This window comes from Dromiciops gliroides, chromosome 4, assembly GCF_019393635.1.
Source record: "Dromiciops gliroides isolate mDroGli1 chromosome 4, mDroGli1.pri, whole genome shotgun sequence".
In the NCBI taxonomy this organism is placed as follows: Eukaryota; Metazoa; Chordata; class Mammalia; order Microbiotheria; family Microbiotheriidae; genus Dromiciops; species Dromiciops gliroides.
The window spans coordinates 164,594,542-164,608,523 of NC_057864.1; the positions used below are offsets into that span (position 1 = coordinate 164,594,542).

Consider the following 13,982-nt stretch of genomic DNA (forward strand, 5'->3'; position numbering starts at 1 on the left):
ATTCTCATCTCTCTACTTCGGAATCAAGCTTAGTCATTATAATTCTAAAGCACTGTCTTCACATGTCTCCCTGTATTCTTCCTACTGTTTCTTACCCCACAGTAAATTGTGTACCACAATTTGTTAGGAACATGAGTTGAATAACATGAAATGTCTTACAAATGAGAAATTACACAGGAAATTATACAGGAAAAGTAGAAATGTTTTACTGGAATAAATAACAAGCCAGCGTATACAGTAGAAGGAGTATAATCGATGGACAGCTTACTTGCTGCACTAGTATCCATACAATGTGAAAAGAATAGGATGAGTAGACATAATTGGGTTGAGATCTACATCACTTGAGGGACATTAATGAGACTAAAGATCCAGTGGAGTTCGAATGTTAACTCACATTAATATTATGGATTACTACCCTCCCTTCCCCATACCACCCCCCTCTCTCCAATATCACACCAGTTTATCATATGAGGTTTTGATAAGGTAATTACTAAGTAAACCTTAAAATGTTATATTAAAGAGTTAATACTGGAAAAAAAAAAAAGAAAAAAATAGGCAAACCAAACCTAATCCTTGTACCTAACCCTTCTCATCATGATGGGCTTGTTTTTCAATAGTAGTCACAGGAACGTCCTTTCTCAAAGTAGACCAAGATTATCAAATTATAAATTTTGTCCCCCCACCCCCCCCCCGGCCAAAATAACTCATTTTCCTCTTACTTTGTGTTCCCCTAAAAACTTTACTTTCCCTTTTCTGTTGTGGTTGTAGGGTGAAACTGTTTGGAAGTGATACATTGGAGTATTTAAGAAACTGACAGATATTACCAGAATCACAATAAAAATACAGAAAACAAAACTTTTTTGTGTGTGTGAGGCAATTGGGGTTAAGTGACTTGCCCAGGGTCACACAGCTAGTAAGTGTCTGAGGCCAGATTTGAACTCAGGTCCTCCTGAATCCAGGGCCAGTGTTCTATCCACTGTACCACCTAGCTGCCCCAAGCAGCTTATTTTCTACAGTTATAGACTGAATGATGGACTTGGAGTCAGGAAGACCTGACATTTACTAGCTATGTGAACCGGCCCTGAATCCAGGGCCAGTGCTCTATGCACTGAGCCACCTAGCTGCCCCAGAAAACAGAACTTTTAAGAAACAAGTGTTCTATACTCCATAGTCAAGGGGAAAAAATACTTGATACATTCAAAGTTTGAAGAGACCGTTGGAGATCATCTAATACAATTCCTTTATTTTATTAATGAAGAAATAAGAGGGAATAGATGACTTGCCCAAGGTCACAAAAACCAACAAGAGGAGAATTAATTTTTTATCTAAGTCCTCTAAATCCAAGGCTCTTTATGCTGAATTGTGCTGGGATAAAATAAGAGATAAGCCACATGCTTTCACCTGAATATGAAATGTCACACAGCAAATTATATTGTTTCAGAAAAGGCCAAATTATCAACAACCCTGAGGTTTCACTTCACACTCTGATTTAGACAAAGATGATAAAAGACAGGAAGTCAATGCTGCTGGAGTTGTAGGAAAAAAAAGGTACACTAACAAATTGTTGCTGGAGCTGTGAATTAGTGCAACCATTTGGAAAAGCAATGTGGAATTATGCAAATAGAGCTGCTGAAGAATCCAATACCCTCTGGCCCTAGGATTCCACTGTTTAGCACATATCATGGTCCTTGAGGTTAAATCTCTATCAAAAATAAAGTTGCCAGAAATTCTAAGAAAATGAAAACTCACCAACTAAAGACAAATTTGAGCAGAACCTCGACCTCACACAGAAGCAAGGAAAAAACACTAAAAAATTAAACCAAGAGTTTATGGCCTGCTGGTTCTGCCTGCTGAGCAATGGGAGCCTGCAGGCCACGGTAACGGGTCATGTGACAAGAAAGGGCTCTTGTTAGATGCCAATCCCCTAGATCTGAGCTCCCGGAATCGGCCCTGATCATGAGGCGCTACTATAGCAATGACAACAAAGACCAGGACTGAGAGGAGCGGAAACTACTTCTGGAGCCCAGCAGTCCCCCCAAGCAAGATCCTAAATGGAGCAGAACCCAACCACCACAGCTTGCCTGCAGCCTGTAGAGATCAGCAGGCCTTGATGTCTTCTAACTTTGCTAAGATAGCCAGCAACGTCATTGATGTATCAACAGCAGGTTCCCAAGACATGGAGCAGCATGAGTACATGGACCAATTGAGACAATACAGTACCCACCTGGCTGTCCTGAGCAGTAGCCTGACTTACACAAAGAAGCTACCACCATCGCCATCATTCAGCAGCCAACCCTACCAAGTGCTTGCCAGTGACCCTGTCCCTTTTGCAGATCAGATTTGCAGGTCTCCAGAACAGCTGCTTATGCCTACAGTGCACTTTCTCAGATCCAGGTCAATGCAAAAGAGGAATTGGTCATGCACTTTGGGGTCCCATGAGGACAATTTCTGGAGATCTTCCCTGTTCCCACCTTCCTTTCCCCTTATTTCTTCCTGTATATATAGAAACCTAACTTACTACTAATCACAGAAGAGAAACCACCACAGGAATCCAGAGGTCTTTGGGTACCTCATGTTCACACACAATGAGTTCCCAAGTTCCCAGTGGCCTTTGTGCCATGTGGTTCTGGATGAATACTTTGTGGGATGGGGAGAAGATTTATGATGGTTTTGCCACTGCGGGGAGGAGGAGAGGTAGAGCTAGAGGAGTGGGAAGATAGGGATTTGGATATGAATTATAATTTCATGATTGGGGGTGGTGGGTAGGAAAAGATTTGGCTTCCTTGACATCACCCATCAGTGTTGGGGCTTGAACTCATATTAAGGGACTAAGAACTAAACTGGTTGTTTCTATTTCTCACCAGAAAAAAAAAAAAAAGGTTTATGGGAACTACAGCTGGAAAGGGGCCTTAGAGGTCTGATCATCAAGATTTGTCATTTTACAGATGAGAAAAAGCAAGTAGGGAACAGGTGTATTCCAAGAACTAAAAGAAGAAAATACAGCTAAAAGAAAAAATTCCCCAAAGGCTATCGCTGAGAAATATCATCGTACAGGATCAGATCAACCTTGCTACTTATGCCTCATCACTACCCCTCTGTCCTTATGATGGAAGGGCAGAAACATGAATTCCCAAACCCTCCATTTAGGGAGGGGGCCAGAATCTGGCATCTCCTCATTTCCTAAAAAGCTGTACTACTTTTGAATTTCTCTATTACACTGAATACCTTTTTCTCCACACTTCCCTAACCTCACACTTTGCAGCTTTTCTTTTGTGTGTTTTCTTCCTATGAGATTGGAAGTTAAGAGGACAGGGACTTTTTTGTTTTTCCTTCTTCTATATTCCCAGTACCTAGCACATAGTTGGCACTTAATAGTGACTGACTGAAGATCGGGCCTATACTCCTAAATTTGCTTTGATTTATTACATCTATGGAGCCACAAATGGCTAAACTTTAGTAAAAGAAAACAGAAATCAGCATATGAAGACTAAAGAAAATATTACCTATCCTACCCCATCCCCAAACAAAGGATATACTTAAATTTCTGAACCTTCTAGTGAATAGTACCTACCTAAAATTAAAAGAAAATTCCAAATATACTATAAACACACTCCAAAAATTATCAGAAGTTAAATGTATCTGGAGACAGAATAGCACAGATAAATGACATGACATTTGTATTACATTTTTATTGTTAACAAGGACATAGATGTATTTAAACCACACTGTAGACTTCAACACCAAGACAGCTTACTGCAAGGCAGTCAAACCTACCTCACACAACATTCTACTGCACGAAACCAATGAAGCATCTCATCATGTAGGGTACACAACTGAAGGCAGGACAGGAAAACTTTCTCTGCATCACTGTACCAACCTGCATCTGAGAGAAAGCCACCTAAAAAATTAAAAAAAAAAAAAAAAGTTTTTAGATAACGTGTTTTTTGCATTCTGAAATAATCTACAGTTTAAGCAAGGAAGGATACTGATTTTCCAGTACTAAATCTATATTTTCTAGATAATTATGTATCACTACTAAATAATTAGGTAGCATTTTCATCCTTCAATCTCCTGAGGCCTCAACATAAAGGGAAACAAGTCCTACAAATACATTCATGGTAAAAGCACCGAATAAGCCTACAGCTTTTTTATCTCTAATTCAATGGATTTAGAACTGAAAGGCATTTCAGAAGCCATCTGGTTCAATTCTCTAATTTTATTAATGAGGAAATTTAGGCACAGAGAGGCCACGTGATTTGTCCAAGGTCACAGAGGTAGTAGTAAACTGCAGAGCTGGGATCCAAGCCTGGCCTTCTGACTCCAAATCCAGCCCTTTTCCCACTGTCCTACAATGCTACTAGACCTTGGCTATCAGGTCCTCCAGAATCACAACCCCCAATTTCAGCAATGTCGTCCTCAACCCACAGTGGGTTAAACAACACTGTTTAAAGAACTGGCAAAATAATAGTGCTATTATTTGAACACACTTTTTTTTATGTTATCTTAAACAAGTGATAAATAATAACACAGTCTTTGTGTTAAAATTTCTGAGACTTTCAATTTTTAAAATGTTTAAAAGCCCAACTTTAGAAACCAAAGCCTATTTTAGAGCATTGCTAACTTATAGGATGAAAGGTTTCCAAAGAGACTACTCTTCCCCAATAAATGGAAGCTGAAAAAACTCTAATATTCTCTCTCTCTCTCTCTCTCTCTCTCTCACACACACACACACACACACACACACACACACACACACGAAGGACCCTGATAGGGTCCTTCATAATAACTAGAATTTACATAGGGCTCTAAGGTTTGCAAAGTACTTTACAAATTTTATCTCATTTTATCTTCATGACAACTCTGAGGGATATGAGGTATTATTATCTTCATTTTACATATGAGGAAATTGAGGTAGAAGAAGTTAAGTGATTTGTTTAGGGTCACGGAGCTAGTGAATAGCTGAGGCTGGAACTGAGCTTAGGTCTTACTGATTCCAGGTCCAATATTCTATCCACTATATCACCTCGCTGCTAAACCATGTATCCAAGATGTGATATAGAACTATGTGGCACTTTTATTTAACATACTGGAATATAATAGTTGAGAAGACCCTGGAGAAAAGTTGCTATAGTTTGATAAGAGAGATTCTGATTTACAAAAGCTTTATATAATACACATTTGTTCTATTTTTCCCATTATTTACCTAAAACAAAGCCAATCTGGATAGCTTTTTCTTTGACTGTAGCATCTGACTCTGCTATATAAGAGCATCGTCTACTGAATGAATAGGCCAAGACAGAAGCAACTTTCACACCATGATCCATCAAAGCCTGGAAACAGTGATGAAGCAAATGTCTAAAAGGGGGAAAAAGGTATTCAATTAAAATATCATGTCTTAATTCCTTTGGAAAATACTGGCTTGGTTTTTTTTTGTTTTGTTTTGTTTTTAACAATAATACTTTTCCTTTTTAGAAGTTTTGAGCAAAAATACAAATTGGTACATTTAAAAAATAAATATTCATTATGTCAATCATATAGCTGTAAGTAGAATACATTAAGTAACATTAAAAGGATAATTTGTAGATTATCAGTTAAAAATGACAACTTGGTTCTGAACATTTACATTATAAATTAAGTGAACTAGAGATTCTATTCACAATTCAACACTTATGTCACTACAGATCATATGGAAATGATAATAGTGTAACAGGAAATGTCTGGAATTACAGAATCAAAATACTTATAAGGGCCCTGCTTTCAAAAACAAGAGGAATACTTTCACACAATAATATTTATTGACCACTCTAGGTATTTAATTTGACACATGATATCCAAAAAAAGATCAAGTTAACTGATTCCAAAACCAATTTATAATAACTATTAAATAATTTGTAGTTTAGATTCACATGAAAAAACTATCCCGGAACAACTTTGGACTAAAACATATCATGTACAAATACACTGCTGAAGTATTTTCTTAAAAAAAAAAAATAATAATTTGTCTACTTTATTAGGTTTTGATGCTGGTTTTTTTTTACATTTATAATCCATGCTTAATGTTCTATATAAGCAAATAACTGCATTTAGGAAATATTTCATATACTCACCTTTTGTCTAAAGCTCTCAACACTTTAGCAAAAACTTCTAATTCACAAAATTCGCTACCCAGTTGACATAAACGGCCTTGTTGGTAAAGCTGAAATAAATAAAATAAAATATATTTGTGTACTTCCATTATTAAGTCTGTATCAGTTATATAGTCAAATTACAGTTACCTCCCAGAAAAACGTGCTAGCACTAGGTTTTCTGCAAAGTACTTTCTCTGTGAGATAGCAGTTCTGCTCCTCTACAACCCCTTCTTCTATTACTTCTGTCTTTCCTATAATACTTATTTTGATCTTTCCTCACCTCTTTTTAGAACAAAGAATACAAACAGGATCACGGTGCAATTTAGAGTGATGAATGAAGGTTTAGGTACAAAAGTAGCCAGATTCATTGCAGATACCAAGGAACGTTTTACAATTATTTCACTGTCAAATTCCAATTTGAATTATATTTTATGTATTAAATAACCAGGGATATTTTCATTAAGTAGCATTTTACTGGCAAATGTTTCTTGGATAATATACCATAACAATGAAATTTCCTTGTCTGTGATCACTGAAAACTTCATTCTAGAGTTCACTTTTATTCTAATATATTATTTACTGGAAAGAAACATAACCAAAAATTCATCAGATACTTAAAAAAAACCCTATGATCTTTGTCACATAAGTACTATATTAGGTCTACAATACAATCAACACTTATCAAGTACTCAATAAGCATATACTAAGCACCCAATGAAAAATCCTTGTTCTCTAAGTGCTTATATTCTGCCTTGGGAAACATGTACATACATAAACATATAAAATAAATGTTTTTTTAAAAAAAAGATAGTTATGGGGCAGCTAGGCAGCGAAGTGGATAAAGCACCGATCTTGGATTCAGGAGAACCTGAATTCAAAACCGACCTCAGACACTTGACACTAGCTGTGTGACCCTGGGCAAGTCACTTTTCCCTCACTGCCCCGCAAAAGAAAAAATTTTAAAAAAAGAAAAAAGAAAAAAAAAGTTAAGTATCAAGTAATTAGGGAAGGAAGACCTAAACAGCTGGAAGAAGAATCAGGAAAGGTTTCTTCTAGTGATGCTTGAAGAAAGTGAGGAATTCTATGAGGCACAGTTAGGGAGGGAGAGAATTCAATATATGAAGGATGGATGTCTAGTCCAAAGGCATGGAGCTTAGAAAGAGATGGGGTGCCACGTGAAGAAAAAAAAAAAAAAAGAGCAAGCCAGTTTGGCTGAATCATAAAATGGAGACACGTACACTATAAGACTGAAGTAATTGCAACTTTCAATTATTCAGCCAATTAGGAAAAAACTATCCAGGCATTTGTCAATGCCCTCCTGTCCACAAACTGAATGGCCAGGATCTGAAACCAGGAACTGTTAGCTGACCAACTGCCAAGTTGCTCTACAAGAGCAAAATGGGTTAAAAAAAGAAGAAAAAGAAAAAGAGGGAGCAATTTTTGAAATAACCAACTGATTACTGCTACAACTTCCAGGAAAGTAGGCAGCTATCTGTCACATGTGATGATAAAGAAACCTAGCCTTGAAACCCAAAGGATTAGAAGTTGTTTCCATCTCCAAATACAGGGGAACTGGAGTTGAAGATGGGTAGTAATTCAGTCATTCCATAAGCCTTTATTCAATGTTTGCTATGTACCAGGCACTGTGGCTAAGTGCTGGGGATATTAAGAAGGGCAAAAACATGGCCCCTGCCCTTAAGGAGTTTGCAGCTGAGAGAGACAATATTAAAAAAACTGTGCATGCAAGAAACATAGTATAAATGGAAGGTAATTTAAGAGAAAATGTATAGTTAAGGGTAATATAAGAAAGACTAGCAGTCATGTGAGAATACTCACTGTATAATGTTACAATAATATCTTCCATAGAGGTAGGATATTTGTTCTCCTACAGCCATGTGGCTGCACAAAATACACTTTTGCTGTGAGTCTGACTTAACTGAAACTTATTTCCCCAGAGTTACCAGCGAATGTTTAATTGCCGAATCTAATGATCATTCCTCAGTGCCCATCCTTTTTGACCTCTCAGCAGCATGCTAATCATGCTCTCCTCCTTCTAGATACTCTGTCTCCTCTATGGGTTTTTGGGTATTTTTTTTTTGGTGAGGCAATTGGGGTTAAGTGACTTGCCCAGGGTCACACGGCTAGTAAGTGTCAATCATCTGAGGCCAGATTTGAACTCAGGTACTTCTGACTCTAGGACCAGTGCTCTATTCACTGTGCCACCTAGCTGCCCCTATGGGTTTTTGTTAACACTTCTCTTTTGGTTTTCCTCCTTCCTATCTACCAGTTTAAGTTCAGTTTCCTTTTGTTATCCATATCACAACCTCTAACTGTGGGAATTCCACTTGTTGGGGGTCTTGTCTCTTTTCACTCTACATTCTCTCAGAGACTTCATCTACTCCCATGGCTTCAATTATCATCTCTATGCAGATGATAAAAAACTTATATCTAGTAACCATATCTCTCAAGCTTCAGTTCTGTATTACCCACCACTTATTGGACATTTCTAACTGGATGTGCAGGAAATACCACAAATTCAACATATCCAAAACAGGACACATTCATTATCTTTGTCTCCAAACTCAATCCTCTATTAATTCACCACACCTCCCAGGTTTGTAATCTCAGAGTTAACCTTGATTTTTCACTCTTCTTTACCCCATATATAAAATCAGTTTCCAAATCTTGCTGTTTACATTTCTTCTTCAGCATTACTAAAATCGGTAACACAAAACACAAGGACATAAACACCTTAGAGGGCCAACATAAACCCAAAAATCTTCCAAGGACCTAAATGTTTTTAATGTGCTGACACTGACAGACCTATCCCAAGTCACACTCACTTCTCTTAATTTACCAAAAACAAATGATTCCTATGAGGTCACTTATTCTAATGCTGCAGATTTTAAGAATAAGATTCTGTTGGACACTAAAGTTAAAAAGGGCCCATGGAAAGTGCTAAAATAAGACACAAACCCATGTCCTTTAGGGATAATATTCACAATGTATGATAGAACATTCTGGAAAATGGAATGTCTACCAAAAATTGTATAAGCTTTTATAGCTTCTCCTATTTACCAAATACAAATGAATAATTCTACTAAAAAATGACCAGGATGCCAACAAATGCCAATAATTTTTTTCACCAAAAAGGACAAGAACCATCACACTTAAGACTCCAAAAAATAACATTTCCAAATTCAATATGAGGAAAGTTAATTGGGTAGCTCGCCATAATATTGGGGTAAGGAAGGAGATTAATAGCCTTAAAAAAAAAAATGAAACAGGGTTTATTAACAGGAACAAATGTAAAACACAAGTGAGATTAGTAGAACTAGGGACAAGGGAAAAAAGGAACAGGGGAAGGGACCTGAAATCATACCAACTGGACTCAGCTGTTCCCATAGAGCAAAAACGGCTGCATCCTGTCTCTCTCCCTTTCACAACGCCAGAATGGAGAATCTCTTCCCTTCTCCTTCCCAGAAAACCCCAGGCCATCTGCACACAGCCCCAAGCTAACTGGCTGGCAGCCCTGATTGACAGTCACATGACTACCCTCACTGGGCTTTTAGTCATTATAATCTGGCCAGGCCCATGTAGGAGCTGCAGCACCATGGCTGTGCTGGCACGAGAGGGCGCGCCCTGGGGCTTCTAATTTTAGCCAAAGATGGGGTTGTAGAAATCTCAAATCACAATTAATTCTTTAGACTGATGAATGGAGGTAAAAATTGTACTAAATAAGACAAGTGTCTATTATAAACACCTACTATGTGATATATACTAGGGATGTAAAGTGTGAGAATCAGGATGCCACCCCCTGCTGAGGAAGACATTGTGAGAACCAGGGCAGCGCTACCCTGAGGAGAAAGCATGTGACTAGCATCCAGAAGTTACATCTATTCATAGAACTGCCTGTAAGTCACGTCAATCAATGCTACCAGCCAATCAGCTTGGAGCTGTGTGTGGGGACTGCGCCTGGGTAGGCCCACAGGGAGCTTCTGCTCAGGGAGTCCGAGGGATCCTTCTTTCAGCTGGAGGTCATGGTAGGAGCATCAGATGCAGGGAGCTAGGCTCTTTCTTTCTCCACGTGTTCTCTTTACTAACCTCTAATATACTTTAATGAATAATTAATGACCAAAGATTGGTGCTGTATGCTTTTAATTTAAGGTGACCACACATTAGATTTTCAGACATCGCAATTAGATTTTAAACATCACAAGAGGAATGCCAGAAATAGTTTCTGCTTTCTTTCAATAAGTTTAAATGTTACTAATATAAGTTTGCTTGTCTGAGGTAAAGCTTGACATAGGGGTAGGGGGGGATTAGATGGAGAAAGCAGAATGACACCATTTTGGACAAGCTGTGGCTTGTTGGACAGGAAGGTTTACTTTACCATAGCTTGCTTCAAATCCCCACATCAGTTTAGTACAGGGGTTCTTAATCTGGAGTCTGTGAACTTGCTTTTAAACACATATGTATGTATACGTATTTAAGTATTTTATTTTATTCATTTAAAATATTGTTTTAAGGAGTCTAGGTTTCAACAGACTGCTAGAAGGGTCCATGACTGAGAACCCCTGATCAAGATGGACAGATAAAATGGACACCTAAAACAACCAAAGAATAATCAATATTAATTATTATTTAATAATTTCTATATTACAAATTACAGATTTTTGGATGCTATAGGAATTCAGTGCAGGAAAAGATAGCTATGAAATGGTATCTTGAAGACATGCTTAAATGTTGAGGATTTTTCAAGCAATATATTCAATCAGTAATCAACCTCTAAAGATTCTGATCAGTCTCAGGTGTTATATCATAGAGTAAAATAGGCTGATTTTCATTACTGTGCAACTTGAGATACTCCTTTCATATTCCTATCAAGTTATTTTTCATTCTAAATGCCTACTCAAGAATTTTGTTGGGGCAGCTAGGTGGCGCAGTGGATAGAGCACTGGCCCCAATTGCCTTGCTAAAAAAAAAAAAAAAAAAAAGAATTTTGTTACCAAATAAAGGCTAGAAAGTTCCTAATTGTCTCATCATGATAAAGGCTATATTTTTTAAAAATCTTACTTTATAGTTCCTTTTCAAAATCGATCAACTGTGATAGTGGAAAAACTGTGACTGTCATTGGTTGTATCTAACAATTTTACCATCACCAGCTGGGTCTAAATTTAGATACTTTATTGTTTTGGTGTTTTTTTTTTTTAATTGCAATGGGTCAACACATTTCATGAGAACATCAAGAACATACATGATGTTATACTCTAAGGTATAAATAAATCTCTATAAAATGAGAATCACCATTTAAATTATTCTTTGAAAGTAACATTTGTATCTAGCCATTCATTTTAAATATTAGAACCTTTCAAAAACTAGGCAAAGGGATAGTAATACCAAAAAACATGACATTCTCATTTGGTTTCTAAAAGCTAAATTTAACCAAGCTATCAAAAGAACTACTTCTACAGTCCTATTTCAATGCTCATCAAGGTATGGATGTGCCCCGTTTCTCAAAGACTCCAAATTAAATTTAGAGAGGTTTATTCCCAAGTAAGCCACAGGGTGATAAATTTTTCAGACACCGTAACTCTGCAAAGTGTAGGAGTCCTAAGTGTCTATGACACTGAAGGGATTTTAATAAATGTTGATGTTAACTAAGACTTGGGGAGTTACAAGCTTATAGTTCTCTAGGAGCTATATTACCTCTCTGAGGCATTCTGGTCCAATCCTTTCACTTTACAAATAAAGTACATGAAAACATAGAGGTTATCATTATTTTAAGCCATATTAACAAAAAGAAGTAAAATGTAAAAAAGCAAGGGAGATATTGCACTGTACTGTTATACTCAGACCATATGTGAAATGGAACAATTTGGGGGGTCTACGTTTTGTTTTTGTTTTATTTTTTTAAAGTGAGGCAATTGGGGTTAAGTGACTTGCCCAGGGTCACACAGCTAGTAAGTGTTAAGTGTCTGAGGCCGGATTTGAACTCAGGTACTCCTGAATCCAGGGCTGGTGCTCTAACCACTGAACCACCTAGCTGCCCCATCTCAATTATATTTTAATCTAGTCTGGGCAAGACTTGAGAGTGTTGTGAGTCTGTGCTAGAGGATTTGAGGGAAAAGGCAACAATGAGGGCTGGTATATTAAGCAGAGTAGGAGAAAGTGCTGGATTTTCCTAGCGCAAATCACTTTTCCTCTTTTCTGCCTAAATAACTTTACTAGTAAAATAAAAGGATTACAATAGATAGAATTATTTCCAGTCCTCAAATTTAGCTACTATGAGTGTGCTATCTGACTTGGGCCTTAAGAAAAATAAGAAGAGACTCGAGGGTGGTGGGATAAGAGGAAAAAAATAAAACCGGACATTCTAGGTAGAAGAAAATAACCTGAGCAATGGTTCAGAAGTAAAGCATTTGGCCAGGATGGAACAGAAGGTTCCTGATAAGATTAAAAAAATGAAATGGAGCCAGATTGTGAAAGAGTAAAAGAATGGTATAGACTTGATATTGTTGTACAGTGAAACTTCACTGAGGGTTCTTGAGCAGAAATGACATAGAGGGGGGCAGCTAGATGGCACAGTGGATAAAGCACCGGCCCTGAATTCAGGACAACCTGAGTTCAAATCTGGCCTCAGACATGTGACACTTACTAGCTGTGTGACCCTGGGCAAGTCACTTAACCCTCATTGCCCCACACCCCCCAAAAAAGAAAGAGATGGGAGGAGGGAGGCAAAGAAAGGAAAAGATAGAAAAGTTTAATTTCAGTTATTTTAACTTAAGTTTTATGACTAGACAGGGGGATAAAAAGATTTGGCAGTCATCAACATTAAATAAAGCACACAGGTTTGAGCATAAAAACATGGACAGTTACAGAGTAGAAGAGTGAGTAGAGCAGATGATGAAGCAACTACTGAGACAAGAGAACCAGAATAGCAGTTTCATTAGAAGCCAAGGAAGAGAAGGATTTTAAAATCACCACTGACCTTTGAGAGAACAGGCGAAAATGCATAATAGGTGTAGAACATTAATTTGAAAAATATGCCATGAAAAGGAAGTAGAGAAATAAGATGGTAGTTAGAGGTAGTAGAGACAAGTGATGGTTGTTTTCTTGTTATTTGCCACCTCATAAAAAAATAGCAAATGTGAAATACAACTTGGTGAACCAGTTCAGCTCTTATTTTCTAGGCTCCTTTCTTCCCTTGTTCTCTTCTGTTAAATCACAGCTCTGGACTACCCCCACAGTTCCTCTCCCTTTCTTCCTCCACTTGCTGCAATTAACTACAAATACATGCTAACTAATCTCAAGTAGGCCCTCAGTGTATGTAGTAAGGTAATTGATTCTAACAGCCTATTCTAAGCAAGGTCCCTCCTCTCCCTACCTCATTTCATATTACTCTGACATCCCACACTATTTCCTTCTTTGCTGCAATTTCTGATGATGAGGTAAACTATAAGATGCCCCTTTCTCCTTACCATGTACCCTTGATCTCATCCCCTCCTTCCTTTACTGCTGCCTACAAATGATACTGACATGTTTTAACAGCTTAATTATTGAAAAAGCCTTCTACTCTAAGTACCTCCAATACCTTCCCTAATGTACCTTTCCTCCATCATTTTGCAGAAATGATGAACTATGGATATGCAAAATTGCCCAAACTGTTAAGAGTTGGTTAGTTTTGATGAACTACTCAATTTTCCTCTTTTTTTCTTTGTTCCAAGGGATAAGTCACTCAGAGGAAATAAGTAGAGAAAAGGGCATTCGGGGGCAAGGAAACATTCACAAATGAAAATGATATTAAATGATATTAAAAGACCTTTCAGAGGAAGATATAAAATAAATCTAGAT

General features: G+C 37.5%; 1 protein-coding gene and 1 pseudogene across 2 annotated transcripts in view; one reads left to right on the forward strand and one right to left on the reverse strand.

Moving 5' to 3' along the window:
* APPBP2 (amyloid beta precursor protein binding protein 2) overlaps positions 1 to 13,982 on the reverse strand; it is a 57,659-nt gene that overhangs the window by 23,759 nt on the left and 19,918 nt on the right. For both annotated transcript variants that reach the window (XR_006356199.1, XM_043999555.1), the window contains exons 2-4: positions 6,108 to 6,196; positions 5,204 to 5,355; positions 3,775 to 3,898 (exon numbers count right to left, since the gene is read on the reverse strand). Coding sequence is in view for 1 of the 2 variants with exons in the window: in XM_043999555.1 (XP_043855490.1) it covers positions 3,775 to 3,898; positions 5,204 to 5,355; positions 6,108 to 6,196 (365 nt within the window). In the remaining variant the exon portion in view is untranslated. The remainder of the gene's footprint in view (positions 1 to 3,774; positions 3,899 to 5,203; positions 5,356 to 6,107; positions 6,197 to 13,982) is intronic.
* LOC122752682 lies at positions 1,957 to 2,439 on the forward strand (annotated as a pseudogene).